Genomic DNA, 18,266 nt, shown 5'->3' with positions numbered 1-18,266 from the left:
ACACAATGGCAATCGCACACAAAAACAATGAATAAATGTGCCTTTGAAATTTCGGGAGCACACTTGGTTTAGGACACAAACCTTAGCTGAGCTGGAAGAAAAAGAAATGTGTGGCATTCTCCATTTTTCGTAATAAAAACAGTCACTCGTGGTATTGTGGCAAACAACAACAGACAAACACACAAAGATAGAAACCAGTGACTGAAGCGTAGCGATCACTCACCTGCCTGTTGTTATTGACCATAAAGAAGTCCTAAATCGCAGGCAAAGAAGCAAGGAAGATGCGGCATTCGTTAGAGTGGCTGTGCAGTTTGGTTCACACAAATCAATGACTGGTGAAGGCATTAGCATTATCGCAAGGGTGAGCAAAAGGAGTGCCAACCAACGGTTACCAGCATTACAGTTTATAAAACGAGCAGACAAGCCAAGACTTTTCAGTACCAAAGCCTTTTTTTTTTTTTTATTAAGCCAGTTTATAACTGACATCGTGGATAGAATAAACACCTGCTCCAAGTTTGAAAATTGGATTTCCGTGAATGTCAGAGCCATGGCAAAGGTATTTTGAACACATTCTGAAGGCAATGAAAAGGTTTAGCTGGTAGGAATCCACAGGTTCTCTCCCGATATCCCCTTTTGAATTAATAAGCAAAAGTTGTTGAATTCAACACAAATGTCTCTGCTGTCGTTTAGCCCATCTGAAAATACACTGAGTAAAGCAGAGCACACTGTTTTAAACAGTGTACTGTATCACTCACAAGGGGAAACCAAGGAGACAAGCCTTCACTTAGGAGAGACCCTTTCAGCAAGAGTATCACAAATCAAAGTAGCTGCAGATTACTTTCCAAGGTGACCCCTGCCTGAAAAACCTAAAGGCCCCTGCAACACCAGGCAAATACACTGATGGACAGGAGAAACAAAATCTAGTTGGGCTGATTTTAGCACCTGTCGCTGGCACAGTGGCTGCTGGGTTCTGGGTCCCTACGAGCGAAAAGAACATCTCATCAGAGTCATTTCTGGTGCCTGGTAGCGATTCACCAAGCTAATAATGAATGACCAATACCCATTAAAAATGTCACAACTGCCGTAAGAATTAGTAGAAGTAAACATGCTGGAGTTATTAACTGCCAAGTGCTCCGTTTGTTGGATTTTACTGGAGCACAGTAACAATGACATGCTTGCGTTTCAGTAATGGCTGCAACCAAACCATCAAGGGTGTATGCTTTTCATGCATAATGCAGGCATGGATATTAATCGTATGTCCTAGTGGGAAGAGAATAGAGAGGTGCTATATGGAGGGTTCTCTGCCTCGCTGTCTGTGAAGACTCTACCTGCTGCCTCTGGTAGGCGGAGAAGGTCTTCTCGATGTCCTCCAGGTCCAGGATTTTGAACACCCTCACGTCGTCCACCTCTGTCCACACTGTGCCCTCCAGCTTGTTCTATGGGGGAAAGGTCACAACAAGGTCACAAGGAAACCATCATGTCACTCCTACCAGAAGGAATGCCTAACATCGGGGTAGGGTTTTACAGCTATGTACCATTCACCGCAACAAAGAGTGTAACAGCTGAGGTGCATGCATACCTTTTGATAGTTGCACAACATTCATATCTATGACTAATTACATGATGCACACTTTAGACATTTTTCGTGTCAAATCCTTTTATCCAGCAAGCTTTAGAAAGCAAAGCTTTGCAATTTGCAGTGCAATGCCTTATTAAGGAATGACATTGATTTCCTGCCAAAATTTAAATCAATGACGTGCAAGTCAATCGATTAATCAATCAATGTCAGAACGAAGGCTCTGAAGTGACAGATTGTGTGTCCTATCGTTAGTCTAGGGGTCAGCGTGTGGGGGTGTGAGGAAATGCTACCTGACTGGTTCTGCTCTCACCTCAGAAAGCTTGGCCCAGTTGAAAGACTTGAGTGGGTTGGAGGGCTGAGGTATGTTCTTCTTCTTTAGTGCGGGTCCCAGGGGAGCGCCAGGGGGAGGGGGCACGCCACCAAGGGGGGCCCGCCCTGGAGGGGGCGGGGGCCCGGGAGGGGGTGGGGGTCCACCAGGAGGTGGGGGAGGCGGGGGAGGGCCACCACAGGGGATCAGCGGAGGAGGAGGGGGGGGCATGCACCCCGGTGGAGGGGGAGGAGGGGGGAGGAGGGGTGGAGGTGGTAAGGGTGCACCTGGGGGGCCAGGCACTAGAGGGGGGCCTCCAGGTATGCCCACACTCTGACGCTAAAAATAAGAGACAAAAATCATTACATTACAGTTATTTAGTGGATGCTTTTATCCAAAGTGAATTACAGTTGATTAGACTAAGCAGGGGACAGGGGACAGGATTGTGGGAAAGTGATGCGAAGTGCTGAGGCGGTGCAGCTCAGCAGAAAGGACTGTGGGAAATAAAGTATTGAGAGTAAGTGGTAGAGCTGGGTGAAAAGGATTGTGGGAAAATTAAATGCGGTACAGTTGGTGGGCGGGGCAGGGCAGAGGATTGTTGTAGAGCGTTGTACATATAGACTGTGAAAAAAAATATAGACCAAGTGCCTGTTCTGTCACCCACAGACTATCCATGGCCTTTTGTAAATCCTTTTGAAACCATGAAACTCAAGTTTTACAGGAGCCACCATGATTCAGAGCCAGAGACTGTGCAGCATGGAAGTCGAGTGCGGTTCCTCCACTAAATATCCACTAAGAGAGACTCAGCAGTGAGGTAACCTGTCTCTGATTCATCCACAAAGTATCACTGCATTGTCCTAATTACAACCTGAACGAAAATCGGTACATAAGATGAAGAAAAGAAACACCGTCTGCAACTACATTTTCTTGTACGAAGAAATTGACTTTGTATTTTGACTGCAATTGTACCACCTACTTTACTTTAGTCTGAAGGAACTATACTGGAGCCAACAGCAGTGTCACTAGAGAGCACACCATGACCAGGAAATTAGCTTTAAAAGCCGCTTGTTTGTGCCAGGAAGAGGCAGAGCAAGAGGCTGCACTTCGAGTGGTGAAAGGGATTGTGGGAAAACAACATGCGGTGCAGTGGTCGGGTGGGGCTAGGCAGAAGATTATGATAAAATGCTGTACAGTACTGCAGTGGTGAAAGGGATTATGGGAAGACAACAAGTGGTGCAGTGGTCAGGTGGGGCTAGGTAGAAGATTGTGATAAAATGTTGTACAGTACTGCAGCGGTGAAAGGGATTGTGGGGGAAATTACATACGGTGCTGAGCCGATTTAGCTGGGCGGAGAGGTCAGCCGCTTGCTGTTTGACCAGCCTGTGTTCGCAGCTCTCCCTCTCCAGCTTCTCCTTCATCTTGTTGAGCGTCTGCATCATGTCGTCCTTCTCCTGAGTCTTGGCGTCGCATTCCCTCTCCTTCTTCTCCAGTCGTTGCTGCAGCTCGTGACGTTCTACAGGCACCAAGAGAAGGGGCAACAGAGGGTGACCGAGTGCCTGGTTTCCTACACTTACCTACGCCAGCAATTCAACCATTTTTAAACGGCATTTCAAGGTCCCATTCCCCCAAACCCAGACTTATTATTGTACAATAGGATATTTCACACTGTGCTGCACACTAGCCATGGAATGATGTAGAATTAGCCTCCATGTATAAAGGAATATTGTATCTGGGTCAGGTCAATCCGACCCCAAGCCAAACACCAGCTGTTTTAACAGAATGTGAGAAGTCACAGCTTCTAGGGGCGTGTAATTACAAGAATTCAGAATTCAATAAAACAAAATGCGGACCCAAAGTTTTTTACTTGCCAAAGTCAAGCAAATGTATTTTGCTATTTTGAGAACTTACAGGTCCTTGATTTTATTTTGTGAAGACTTTCATGAAACTCAGCTAAGTATTCTACTGAGACAAGGGGGTTTGGGCACAAACACCAACCTTTTCGCATTTTCTCAGCCTGTTCTTTCCACTGTTTGACCTCATTTTCATTGACCAGCCTGCACAGGGAGGGAAAATGTCAACCGGGTAAACGAGTGAGCCATCAGTCACATTAAATATCCACCAAGTTCACTTCTGTACTCTACTCTTCCTCATTGTGCCAATGGTGCTGTGCGACTGCTTTGTGCTCTCCGATAATGCACAGTGCACGGCAAATGTTTTAGCAATCGATAGCCAGGACTGGGATAAGCAGATCACTGAAATATAGACTGATGGTAATGAACTACTTCGACTCCTGTTTGGAGATATGCAATTCAGTAGGTTATTGGCTCTTAAGGTAATTCAGCTGGTTAAATGCCAGACAGAGGGCTCATTCCAATCGCTTATTTTTCTTCTCTTTTTCATGTTCGTTGCTCCTGACCTGGAAATCTATTAAGGTCCGCCATCTTCAAGGAAATTCCAACCTGTTAAATGTTCCTTCTAGAAGCTAGAAGAAGTTAAGAACTCCCACCTATGAGCAAGCGTATCCTTTGCGGAACTATTTGTTTCGGAAAGCGTGAAATAAATGATCGGTCCATCTATCTCCATTTGCCATGCATGTGCCACATCTGTATAAGTGATTGGAATGAGCCCAGAATGGAAGCCTGTAGGCCACACAACCTGCCAGAAGGCTGAGAATTCTGCACATCACACTAGGAGCTTTATCAAAGGAGAAATCAGTCAATGACACTAACGTGTTTGTTTCGGCTGCCTCCATTTCACCTGATTTCATTCAGCCAAAACACCACTGCAGACTGGATTAACTTTTCATTTAAGATGAAGGATTTAGGATTCATCTACTAATCCATAAAACCCATCAGACCAGGTATAAATCTGACTCGGGGGCTGAATTAAAGGTAGTGGGGCAGAACATTTCTGGATTATTCTTTGTACAATTATAATGCAGCATAGGAGAAACGGCAAAATAAATAAATCAAACAAATGCAATTTCACTTCAACCAAAAAACAAATTAATGAATAAACAAATAAACAAACAAACAAACACTCTCTTCAAACATTCACTCTATTTGCAGGCTAAGAAAAGGTGGTTCTCTGTACTCACATTCGAACAACATTCTTGACGTTGAAGTTCTCCAGGGGTGTGACGTCAGGGTCATGACCCTTATCGTTCTGCAGGACGATCTGCTGCACGATGCGGTCAAGGAGCAGCCAGTACTGCACCGTGTTCCCGCTTCGCTTGTCTGCAACCACAAACTCCATTTTAGGGGACATATAAACTTACACATGCAGGAGAGCACAGACCTGACCAGGATATCCCAATTGGTACCACCTCAGAAACAAGGCAAACCTCAACTGTGCAAATATTTAGTAAAATATTTAAACAATAATTACCACATAATTACTTTTGTTTGGCCCTGATTTATTAGTAATGTAACAGCACCTGCTAAATTAATATAATGTAATGCACCATGGTTTACAGGCCTAACCACTCCCCCCATCCCCCGCCCAGAAAATCCCATAAAGCACTTGTTTTGAGGTCATTGTGCAGAGCTTTTGCTGACAGTGTGAGCACAAACTGGACTAGCAGGAACATTGAGGCGAGTACTCACAGGGCATGAGGAGACAGTGATGTAAGATAGAAATAAAGTGCGGGTAGGCATCTGTGTGGTTCATCTTCTTCCGGATGAGGTCAAACACCTGGCTTGCACTTTTAGTGTCTATGTGCACCTGCAGCAAGCCAGCAAGGGAGACAGGGTCAGTTTGAATGTTTGTCATCATAAAGTTGTTTTAATGAGACGGAAATGAGTACTTACGGTATCGAACCGTTTTGACAGCGTGAGCTCGTCGTCGTTCCTCAGCATCTCAAAGTAATCTAAATGTCTGAAAAAGAAGAGCTGGTGTCAGTCACGCGGTCAGTCAGCTGGTGGTGATGGCACGGGCCTCGTGCAGGGACAGACAGGACAGACGGTCGAGACCGAGGCACGGCTCACCGGTCCAGTGTGGAGTTCTCGTGGGACCTCAGCTTGTCGATGATGGGCTGGATCCCCAACATGAGGAACTCGTACCGCAAGTGTACCCGAAACTCAAGACTCGTCTGCAAGTAAAGAGGGAGGAAAGAGAATTGTAGATGTCAAAAATAACATATAAATATGAAAAATGCTGGTCAAAACATCCTGCAGATGTTAGCCAATATGTCAGTTTGCAGATTAATTCATTTAAACTGTTTAAATTCATTCAACTTGGTCATTTTCTTAAGGCCTTTTCCACACAGCACACCTGACCATGCCTGACTGAACGAAAAAGTGCCTAATTACACCGGAAATGCAGGTCTGAGATCTTACCTCTCCAGCTCCTTGACTGAGAACGGCGTTGATGAAAGACATGATGGCCGTGTTCAGGCTGACTTCATCCCTGTACCGCCCCGTACTCCGGTCCAAATCATTCAGCAAGGCCTGTGGGGGAGAACGGTCCCCAATGATATCAGCCGGTTAGCCAGATTACATGCTTTCATTTAACTGTCATCATACCATCGCTATGTCACCAACGCACATTTGTTTATCCTATCTGCTTCCAATGAAACAACTGCTGAAATTCACAAATATCAGTTATACATAACGAACATTCATGGCACAGGCCTACACCCTTGAAAAAACAGTCAAATCAAATATCATTCACACATTCCAGAACCTTCTACTGCATATCTAAATGTGGCTCTAAAATCGTTGTGTTCCATTACAAAATGCCAAATCTTTTGGGAGGCACCTGGAAGCGCGTCCTCTCACAGGCAAACTTCTGGTAGTGCAGCATGGCCTCCAGAACCTTCCGGTGACCACCGGGCACCAAGCACACAGCTCCCAGGATCTCCAGGACGGCCACCTTGGTCTTGACGTTCTCGGTAGCCAAGCTCTGGGCGATGATGTTGATGCTCTCGGGGTGGGCTAGGACATGGGCGCGGCCCTGAGAGTTGTTCATCAGAGCCTTGATGCAGCCAATCAGGGAGGTGTGGATCTGAGACTCGGTCGTCTCATAGTCCATGGACTTCAGGAAGTTCAGAACACAGGTCAGGCCGTCCAGGTCGATGAACCTGGTCACAAACCTACATAAAAATGGAAAAGAGAAAAAGAACATAAGAACTTCTGATGAGCTAATTCCTAGGTAACACAGAACATGTAGTGGTAATGTTATAGCATTGACAGAACATTCCAGTAACTGGCCTGGTTTTCATCACCCCCAGGGTTTCTGCTTTTTACTAAATGTACTGCCTGTTGAAATGGAGGAGACAGATGTTCTTAGTGCTCGCTTTTGGGGCGTTGTCCATCGATGCACAACGGGGGTGAGAGGGGAAACTCGTTCGATGACAGACTGACAGGACCCCCAGGGAGCCAGGGATCTGACCTTTGACACAACGGGGCAGAGGTCAACTGCCTTCAGAATGCACTGAGACATAGCATGCTCTCTGGGGTGATTAGGACAGCATGATGTTAACTACTGACGCGCTGCTTAAAAACAGAAACAGCATTTAACTGTCCACTGGAACAAGAAGTCTGTCAACATGTTGGCAATTTCATTATGAATCCCTAACGGAGAGGTAATTTCTAAGCCTGGATAACGAATTAGCAACTCGGGTTAGCGTAGACAGAGCTTTAATGGTTAGCGACTACATTATTACTGCTTGGGAGCTGCTTTGTGGCGCAAACACTCAATGATATGTTTTCTTGCCAGGCTAACAGTAGCAGAGCAGACTGCCATTCCCGGCGGAAGCGGAACTTCTGTACCTCATTGGTTGCGTCCGTAGGGCTGTCTTCAGGCTCTCAATGGTCTTGTTCCTCTCCTCTTCATCTTCCTTGTCCATGACCAGGATAGACTTCCTCTATGGGTACAAAAAAAGAACAGTTCAAACAAGGGTGTACAGGACCGGCACAAATAATACCCACCCTTGGGATCCTACTGAGGTAAAGCGGGAGTTTCTGCATATTTCTGAGCAATGCACACAGTTTTGAGAACTTGCATTTTTGTCTTTATTTAGGTCAACAAGACCCAAAATTGACCATTGAGTAATGCACTGCATTGCAACTAGATGGCGTGGAAGGAGGAATGGGGACTATATAATACCCTAAAATATACAGTATACACACAAAATACAAAAATTATTAAACTGATTTTCCCCCTGATTTTTATTTCTTTTATTGATGTTTCTTCACATTTGGAATTTATTGTGGATTTGGTTGTTTGGACCGTTGCTATGAAAATAATGCCAATTTTAGCCTGACTCGTGTCATCTGTGAAGTAAATGAAAGTAAAAGCTTTATCCTGGACATTTGCATTGTTATTATAATCAGATTTTCACCAGTTTTTTAAGGCCGTCATATTTTTAATCTGATTTTCACCTGTTTTTTTCAAATGAAAAATAGAACCTGAAAAAATCCCAGATTTCTTCATAAGAAATAAACCCCGAAAATGATGAGCCTTAATTATACTTATACTTTCACAGAATAACCACAAATGAGAAGTCAAAATAAACTTGGTTCATAGACACTGCAGGCCATAGACCTGCATTCACATTTCAGGCATATCTGTGAAGAACTCTCTCACACCCTCCGCCGCTTCACCCTCCCTGGTGAGGGGAGCGAATGACCCAGAAAAGATCTCCTCTCTGCCTGCTTCTGGTGAGCGATGAGCGATGCTCTGTTCTAGCAGGTTCGGTTGACGTAATGGAGGCAGCAGGAAAACGAGGGCGATGCGCCGGTCGGTGGTTCCATTTTAAGGCAGCTCTACTGCATATAGCATAGATTGCGAATTTATAATTAATGTGAGACCTGTTCTACAGAGGCTGACACCAAAATGACATTCAAACATGTTAATAGAATGAATTGTCAGTATAAGTCAGTTGTAATGCCAATTCATTCCATTAGTGCCTGTCATCAATCCAAACCCCCCCCGGGTTTGTGGACCACACCTGGGTGACAGCCATTTTGTGCGAGGGAGGGACTGGCCAATCTTCCCTGAACCACATCCCTCAGGGTGTTTACTGTGTTTGTGTGTGTTGGTGTGTGTCTGTGTGTCTGTGTGTGTGTGTGTGTGTGTGTGTGTGTGTGTGTGTGTGTGTGTGTGTGTGTGTGTGTGGGGGTGGGTGTGCATGTATGCGTGTATGCACAGCATACAGGTTAAAATGGATTCACTTAATTTCTCCAAATAGGTCCTATTGCTTTAATTGTCCCCATATTTAGTTTAACGAGCCAATTTGGCAGTACGACAAAATGCTTGTGACCCAGAGGGAGATCATTAATTGGCTGACACAGCAGTACTGGCCAGCAACGGCATCTGGAACAGCAACATCACAGCACAATCAATGGGAGAACCGTTCCTGTTAGGAGGATGCATGGATTCATACTCACGGCAGCCATGGAGTTCAGCTGGTCGATGTAGTACTCCGGCCAGCTGGTTGCTCCCTTGATTTCTTCCTGTTCCTGAGAGGGACAAAAAGCAGACAGGTGAAGTCAGGCATCTTACGGGGCTCTGGGTGAGGTAGGACGGCGTTTGGAGGGCCTAGGAAAGCAGTGGAGATACTTAGATAAACACACAGTGGAGTCCATACAAAACTACACACTGTTACATCAACCAAGCCTAAACCAAGCATTCCACTGCAGAGATCACATTAAAAAGGTATTTCCTAAGAACGACCCGGCGTTGTTTCAGCAAGACAATCACTAACAGAGAAGGCCCTGTGAAGAGACGGCTTGCTTTAAATACGCAAGCACACGCACACATACACACATACACGCATGCGCGCACACACACACACACACACACACATCCGCACGTAGGCATAGTCCTTCAAATAACCAAGCAACAAAAAGACCAGAACAGATAACAATGAACTCCAGACCCCAATTTCCATTTGCCAGTTAAAGAAAAGGAGCACACTGCAAGATTTGAAAAGGAAACAGAAACTGAAAATTGATAGTCCATTATGGAATAACATACAAACTTATGTTCCCCCATGGTCTTTCCTGGTCCCTTCAGGCTGGGGCCAGCAACTGGGGTGTAGGAAATCTTGAAGTAGACAGAGACTCCCTGCTAACTAAAGCGAGGGTATACTGTAATCTCCTTTGGGAAACTGAAAGGCCTAGATCCAAACGGTTCTCTGAAACCACAAATCTTCGCTCTTGCCAATGGTGCAATAGGTCAGCAGTCTGCCTGGGATGGATCAGGTTGAGCCAGGACTGCTTTTCAAACTGAGACCGGATGCATTTTATTTTACATAGCACTCCCAACAGAAGCATCATCAAAGTGGACAATAGAAACAGTTCATGAAAAATCACTTATACAATAAGGTGGGTGGACTGTAACTGTAATATAGGCTATAATTGCACGACACAGAAATTGCTGAGAATGTTCATCGTTGAACTACATAGATGTCCTGACACAACACAGATGTCCTCACACAAACTATTCACTAAATAAGAGTGTGTTTTTAGTCCACTGGGCTTACCTAAAATGGCCTCTTTCTGAAAACGGATACCAAGTGACCCAGAACTCCACTCTGAACTGAACAGCTGCATACTGTGCAGTAAAGCACTCTGCCATTATCAGATATGCAGTTAAAAAGGGTGTCACCATATGAAACATCACCTATTTGGGCTGTAATGAAAATTATGGATCCTCTGCCCTAGTCAGTCTGTCAGTCTGTCCATCATCGTGCAGAACAGCAGTGGCAAGCGCTGACAGAGGGAGAAGTGAGATTGATGCTCCTGTGTGACCTCATCGGCTGGGCTAAATACAAAACAGAGCTCAGAAGGCAAACCTGTGGACAGCCAGCAAAAAGCGTGACTCACTCTTTCAACTCTGCGGAAGGGAGCGGGGGCTGCGTTTATTCACAAAACCGTGGCTCGTTCTGAGAGCTCTCAAACAAGAGCGCTCCTGGGGGGAGTGGAAACATGTCCCGTCCTCTCCCAGATCCCCAAACACCACCCCCACCGCCTCCAAACAAAAACCTGCCACAGGTGCAGAGAAGCAACATTGTCCGCTTTGAAAATCAACAGATGACTCCAGTCTGCGGGTTAAAGGGAGTCATGCCAAGACAATTTGGGTACAGGCCAGAGTCAGTGCGGAGTCAGCATTTCCCATGTAGTTCACCGGACCCCACTTCATCCCCAACCCAAATGGCCTGCTCTTCTCAGGCAAACTCGCATCCTACTAACCTCGCATGCCATCTAACCTTATCACAACGTACAAGAAAATACAAAGGGCTGTCATCTTTGCCAGGGGTGCCAATAATTGTGGAACCTGTTTTTGGGGAAAATATTTTTTGTATTTGGAAAATGTAAGACTTTGGTTGATTCCATGGAATCATCAATAAAGCACACTACTTTACGCATTTTGGAAAATAAAGCTGCCAATAACTATAATCTTTTTGTTTACAGACGTTTTTGTGCACATTTCTCAAGGGTGCAAATAATTCCAGAGCCCACTGTATTTCATACGTCCACTTATACAGTATGGCTGGAAATTTACGGAGTCTGGGTTAAACACTTTCTTTGCTCAAGGTTATAAGAGCAGTACTCCCATTGTAGCTTGCCAGCCAGGCTCATCAACATGCAAGCCCCAAGCCAGGTCAGACTCTAGTGCTGCTCCCTGAACGGTATTTGTGTTCTGCTCAGGCTCAACTGCAACTCATCTCCGCCCCCCACACTCGGTTCAGAAACCCCCAGACTGAATGCAACCATCCTGTTAATTTGGTTATGGCAGGTGTGCTAGGACAGGCTTTATTTTAAGTCCCGGCGGATATCGGCAGGGTAACAATGGAGCGGTTGGGATCGGTCCCGACATTCCACTCCATCCCGCCTTCTGGAAGTTTCCCGACAGGCTGACCTAGCCAGTTCAGTGACCACAGGTTCTACGTCTGTGATTAATGCCACCACTGCGGGCCTCCATGCAGTCAGCAAAAATATTATCATTTTTATCATTTTCATCATCGTCCAGAGAGCCATACAGTGCTATCATTTGTCATATCATCCATTTATACAGCTGGAAATACACTGAAACAACTTGGGAGGGTGGGGGGGTAATATCTTCCTCAAGGGAAGTAAAGCCAAGCCTCCAACTTTCTGATTAAAAGTACAAGCAATATGCACAAGATGTTTAAAGATCTTGGTGCCTGCCAGTTCTGTGTTCAAGGGCACAATGTTTGTGTCCTCAACTGATATACTTGTCCTTAAAGGCATACTATGCAGGATTTTTAGCCTTGTTGTGGTCCTGTGTTTGCAATCAAAGAAGTCTCCTCCTCTGTCCTCAACCCCACCCACTCAACCCCAATCCATTTTTATAGTGTTTATTTATATATCTGTTTTTAAATAGCTGGTTGCGAACGAGCTGCGTTGTCAGAGTGGGTCACATCACAAGTACGCACAGATTTGGCAGGAAATGGAAAATAACTCCTTGTGTCTTTTTTATGCTCCTTTTTTATTTCTACTTTTATTCCTAATGATTCTTTGCTGGCAGACACCACGCGAGTCTTAGCTGAGCGTTTGTGTTTGGGCCCCCAGGGAGACTGCACTTTCAATAGTGCCGTGGCCTCACCGAGGACCCTTAGAGACGGTGGTAAAGGCACTAAACCTCAGAGAATTCATATTTGTGAGCACAGAGAGGGATTTATGCTTGTGGGCAGTCACCTGTGGGTTGCGCAAGAAAAACAGTGTGTGCCTTCACCACTATGCTCCCTAATCATCAGGACTAGGTCACTCCTGACACACAACGCAGGCACTGAGACCCATTAGGATCATACAGGGGGCAATCGGTTTAACTTGCTGGCCAAAGGGACTCCTCGCCTGAAACAAGACTCCCGATTGGTTTAAGAATGCAGGGCAGTGGTGTGTGTGAGTGTGTGTGGGGTGTTATGAATCAAAAACTCATATGGGTTGAGACCCAGCAACCTTTAATCACCAGTCTTGTTTCAGGGAAGGAGTCATAATGGCTACGTTGTGTTGGGGGACCGATTCTCACAGAGGGACCCTATGGATTACCCTACTGTGAGGACACCCTGTGGATGCTCGAAGTTCAGCGTCCCTGCAGTCGAACCCTAAACGCAGCAGGGAGCGCACATGCAAAACAGCCGTGAGAGGGCTTTCACTCCAGTCCGACCAGCTGAAAGCCCTGCGGGGTTCACAAGCCCACTAAAATGTTCACCAAGGGGTACGTGCGGGGTGATGGATTCCGATTTTCACCGACAGGTGAGCTTTGGGACCGATTCATGTTACAAGGGTCACGTCTCAGGACACGAGTAGTCACATTTTGGTGGGATTGGGGAACGAGAGGAGGAGCAGTGGAACGACCGGGAGCGAGGTTCGAGTTACGGTGGTTTTGAGGTCAGCAGTCATGAACACGTGCGAAAACCTGCAGGGGGCTGTCATCTGCTAATGCTCACTTTGTGACCGAGAAAGCACTTTCATTCGCCACACTCCATCCCCAACACGCACACACGCACACAGGCATGACCAAAACAGCATATCCTCTCGTGTTTTTAACCGCAGGCTTCTGGTGACAAGAACTCAAAGGCGCGGTTCACCCAAAAATTCGAATTAAGGTATGCTTCTACTTACCTATCTAGTATCTACCCATCCAGATAGTTTTGCTAAACTGTGTTGTGTTTTCTAAATATTTGCTGTAGTTCACCCTGGTAAGGCAGACCATATCCTTTTTTGTGTGGCTTCAAAGCAGTCATAACAAATTCGAAATAATTTATAATCCCGCGGTTAAGCACAAACATCCGGTTCCATCAAACTAGCTTACTCCTCCCGAATTACTCCTCCCGAACGGTGTAGCAGGTGTAACGACAGAGATATTGCCTGAGTCCGAGGTGGAACTAGCCGAGCTAACCCTGCTCCACAAGCAGGCGGACTAGTAAACTTGAGTCTGGTGATGGAATATGGTTCAATGTAACGTTTTGTCCTTTCAATATAGCAACTTGATTGCAACTTACTTTATTAAAGCACATAACAGCTTTGAAATTCATGGTTGAGATATTAATTGGGTGTATTTTATGTTGTAGAAAAACACACGGCAGCGCTCCAATCTGCTGCTGTTCACCTTTGTATTCCTCTAAGGACGTATCAACCTTGGCCAGTGCTGATTGGCCTACAGCAGACCTGTCAAGGGGGTCCAGGAAGACTCAAGAGACTGAAGATCACTCGCTGGCATACCTGATTGATGACACTACTCGAGCGTAACATTTGCCTATACATCTGATTAAGTGTGATGCCAGGTTCCTGGTCAGACGCATTGATAATACAGGCTGTTCTTTTGACTGAGTTTCACACATGCCACAGCCTTGATGAATGGCAGCACTTCCAGGAAACGTGTCCATTAAAGAAAATGTCTCTCTGCCATTACGGATAGCGCGTCTCATATAGATGGCAGAGTGAAGCAGAGGTGGGAGATCTAGGGATCAGAGCCAAGACTGGCCCTGCTCTGCACTCTGCACTAGACTGCACTGCATTATGCTATGCTACGCTATGCTACTACATGGTATGACAGTATAATTACTTGGGAACAGGGCTTATAACACTTATAAAATATGCTTCCCAGCTGGGGTCCTGCTGTTGTACCCTTGAGCGAGGCAGGGTAAATATCCAGCTGTATAAATGGATGGTACATAAAAATGCGAACAGTACAAGCCACTCCGGGTAAGAGACAGAGACATAGACAGAGAGACAGAGAGACCCTAAGTATTTGGTATAATTTCTGCTCTTTTGGCTCTGTACTCCAGCACATTGAATTTGAAATGAAGTGCAGGAAATGCAGAAATTGTCCATATACTTACAGACAGCACTCTATGGACTGTATAACGTTCATCATTCACCAGAGTGCTTTCTCGGGACTCTCTCAATGCGATTCAGACGTCCTTACCTTCTTCTTACTGCAGTAAATCTGCCACTTTTTCTCCGTAGGGAGCCCAAACATGGCTTCCCTATGCTTTTCTGTCAGGTCAAGCTCATCCTGGAGTGAGAGAAGAGAGAGAGGGAGAGAGGAATGAGCAATAAGTCAGTCTTAGTCACCTACACACACATGGACATAATCTAAAACTTCATTTCTAATAACATTTTGAATTACGGTCGGAAATATTAAGGCTAAAAACTAAAAAAATCAGGATGCCATTCAATATATTCCAATCCCTGGCATGGAAAGGCATCCATCTTATCAAACCGCCATACCAAATCCACCATGCACCATCTACCATAATACAAATCAAAATGGTTAACACTGACACATGCCCACCTGACTGCCCACCAGCAGCCTGAAGTTTGATCGTAAGTGATCGTAAGGGTGTAAAGTCTTAGTAAATACTTATACGCATAATTCATACTGAGGCTACAGCTTACATCTACATCTACACTACAGGGCGGCCTGTAGTGTAGTGGTTAAGGTAAATGACTGGGACACGTCCGGTCGGTAGTTCAAATCCCGGTGTAGCCACAATAACATCCACACAGCCGTTGGGCCCTTGAGCAAGGCCCTTAACCCTGCATTGCTCCAGGGGAGGATTGTCTCCTGTTTTGTCTAATGAACTGTACATCGCTCTGGATAAGAGCGTCTGCCAAATGCCAATAATATAATGTAATGTAAAAGTTGTCCATATGCCAAAACATTGTTACATACAGTGACATGACCAATCAAGCACATTTAAAAAACATCCCTATTCACGTCTTGTGCCCTTCTAATGCCAAGTGTCATACAATGGCGAAATTATTCTCTCTCAACCGCTGCCTATAGCCTGTAGGCTACCACCACCGCCTATAGCTGGTGGTGAGTCATTATGGCGTTTTAATGGATGTATTTGGACCAGAGTTTCTTTCTTTGATATGTATTGCTCTCCAACAATTGAAATAAAGTATTTCTATTATAACCTTTTATAAATTACTGAGTAATTTATTCCTGCACTCAGAAAGAAGGTTGGTTACTTTCTGTATCTCCGCTTGCCAAAAACTAAAGCACAAGTGCACATCAATCTCATTACACAAATTAAAGGGGTCATCTGTCGCGGAGAATGCACTGCTAGTTTATACCATGCTGAATTTCTCCTCCCAACAAGTTTCCCAATCTTTCAAATCAATCAGCTATGTGAACAGCTGTTTTAGGAATGACTTCACACCTAGTAGGGAATAGTAAGTTGTACGTATCTTATCTCTGCATTGGAACTAAATCAGTTAGTGCAACGGGTTTACATTAAGTTATGGCGTAACTGAATTTACATTCAAACTAGCCAACGTTTGAACTTACGTTATATACTGATGCAACAAGCAACAGGTTGTTAGTAATGATGAATGGTGCAAGAAGGACCATTCCCTACTTCGTTCCTGTAATTCCTACCTGGAATAATATTTTATGGTTATTTCACCATCTAATTGTCCAGGTCTCCTCATCCAGCCAGTCTTAAATTCAACTGGCAATAACATGCTACAGTTAGGATGCATACAGACTGCAACCAATTGCAGAATTGCTTGCCACTTAATTTTCCAAACCAATCACAAACCGATATAATAAACTTTAATGAGAAAACCTTTTTGCTGACCGAGCGGGGAAAGCAACTTATTTTTGACTGCTCAGCATTTTCTGCATACATTTCTATTTAGGCATTTAACAGATGCACTTACCCAGAGCAACCCACAAACATGCATCAATTTCTACGGTTTAGTGTATGGTTGTCACCAGGCCGGATTTAAGGCCTCCTCGCCTTTCTAGTGCACCAGGATGACTTCCAGCTCACATTCCAGTGTGGATAAGCAATACCCAAAGTCTCCCCACATAAACTACGCTACGCAAACCCTTTGTGGTCTACCACAGTGTCAAATCTGGAATCTGAAACGCTCCAGGGTCAGGGAGATGCTGGGGTACCCCCACACGGGAGTTTTCGAGGGAGGTGGAGAAAGACGTGTTTATTCAGACAGGACAGTCAGATATGCGCGTGGACCCGTTAAATTAATACCTGTTCCGTTACGTAACACTCAGCATTCCAAGCCGGACCCCCTCTGGTCAACTCAACCCAGATGTTTGGGTGCAAAGATCAGACCTTCATGTGTAAGTTATTAAAGATGGCCTATGCCCCCCTCCCCACCCCCAGTCTCAAGGAGGTACGAAAAAACGGACACAGAGATTATAAAGCGTAACAGAGAACTGTACTCAAGTCCACTCCGACTCTTTAGTTCCCCATCTTTCTCTTGGTTGCCACAAGGGGCAGAGTTTGATATCAGCAACAGTCTGGTCTTGGAAAGCCCCATAGTTCACCAGCTAACATGAGAGGGCAGCCACAAACCCTTTAATGACTATGCCCTGCAGTCAGGGACTACCTGCATAGTCACCATGGCAACAATTTAAATCTTTGCTTTCACAAAGCCAATTCAGAGAATGTGAACTCTGCTCCGTTTCAATGCAGTTTTAAGTGTTTTGGCCTGGTTCAGCAAGCACTCCTCGACACACACTGCCATTACACTGCTGCAAGCTCATCCTGGTACTGAAGGCAATCTCCTTCCCATCAGGATCCTGCATTGACAGATGTGTTCCTGTCTGGAGAGGAAATGGTGGCTCTCATTTCTTTCCCCACGTTTCCCATACTGCCAGTGCCTCCCTCCAGACCTGGGTCAAATACATAATTATTTCGGATTGAAATAATTTTCTATACTTTATTGATCATGTGGTGGATTGGAACCTCTGAAATACTCTCTAAAAGTGCAAACTCTGCCTTGGTTGGCCTTCCCACCACAGCGCACCTGGCCAACTTTCTGAGCCGCCCACCTCCTCACCTACAGCCGGCTGGATGTGTCAGAGCTCCAGGAGTCCCCCACAAAGGGTCGCCCACGTCACCGCAACGAGAGCGGGCAGCGACCACCTCCCAGCCCATGCGAATGCAGACAGCAATTGCTCATGACTCATGAGAGAAAGTCAGGAAAAGCTTAATGGGGGGGTTTTTCTTACATTAGGCATCCTGTGGAGCCTCCCCCCCACCTCCCCTTCCCTCGCCAGTGAATCAGACGGAGGGACGGAGGAACGGAACCTAAACAAAAGACAAAGGGGGAAGGAAGGGAGCCAAGCCGCCCTTTGTTGCTGACTTAAACGCGGCAGGAGATACTCGTCCGCTCACAGCCGAGTTTGAAAGGGCCGGGAGTGGAGGGAATTTCCCCGACAGCTGTAGAAAAACTGCAAAAAATGTCGGATATCGCCACTTGCTCTTTTTGGCAATTACGGGTGTGGGAAACGGCTGCAGCAGGTGGCATGCTGGCTGCAGGCGTGGTTGGGGCTGGGCACACCAGCCAGCGACCCCGGACTTGGCAGTTAAAGGACTCCTAGCCTAGTCCGTGTAGTGAACAGAAAATTGCAGGTTCCATTTCTAGG

The 18,266-nt window shown here is 45.6% G+C and overlaps 1 protein-coding gene across 3 annotated transcripts in view; it reads right to left on the bottom strand.

The window, feature by feature from the left end:
• The window catches only part of LOC133129601 (disheveled-associated activator of morphogenesis 1-like), a 67,412-nt gene that overhangs the window by 16,106 nt on the left and 33,040 nt on the right, over positions 1–18,266 (bottom strand). For 2 of the 3 annotated variants that reach the window (XM_061243795.1, XM_061243796.1), the window contains exons 3-16: positions 14,787–14,876; positions 9,278–9,349; positions 7,658–7,752; positions 6,645–6,978; positions 6,224–6,334; positions 5,873–5,976; positions 5,696–5,762; positions 5,492–5,609; positions 4,984–5,122; positions 3,882–3,940; positions 3,212–3,399; positions 1,890–2,225; positions 1,329–1,436; positions 943–978 (exon numbers count right to left, since the gene is read on the bottom strand). In XM_061243795.1, coding sequence (XP_061099779.1) covers positions 943–978; positions 1,329–1,436; positions 1,890–2,225; positions 3,212–3,399; positions 3,882–3,940; positions 4,984–5,122; positions 5,492–5,609; positions 5,696–5,762; positions 5,873–5,976; positions 6,224–6,334; positions 6,645–6,978; positions 7,658–7,752; positions 9,278–9,349; positions 14,787–14,876 — 1,857 coding nt within the window. Of the gene's footprint in view, positions 1–223; positions 254–942; positions 979–1,328; positions 1,437–1,889; positions 2,226–3,211; positions 3,400–3,881; positions 3,941–4,983; positions 5,123–5,491; positions 5,610–5,695; positions 5,763–5,872; positions 5,977–6,223; positions 6,335–6,644; positions 6,979–7,657; positions 7,753–9,277; positions 9,350–14,786; positions 14,877–18,266 lie in introns of all 3 variants that reach the window. The other variant, XM_061243797.1, reaches the window with a different exon arrangement.

The sequence above is a fragment of the Conger conger genome, chromosome 5 (genome assembly GCF_963514075.1).
Source record: "Conger conger chromosome 5, fConCon1.1, whole genome shotgun sequence".
Taxonomy (NCBI): Eukaryota; Metazoa; Chordata; class Actinopteri; order Anguilliformes; family Congridae; genus Conger; species Conger conger.
Note: the sequence above shows the minus strand (reverse complement) of the source record. Positions and strands in the feature narration are given on the sequence as shown.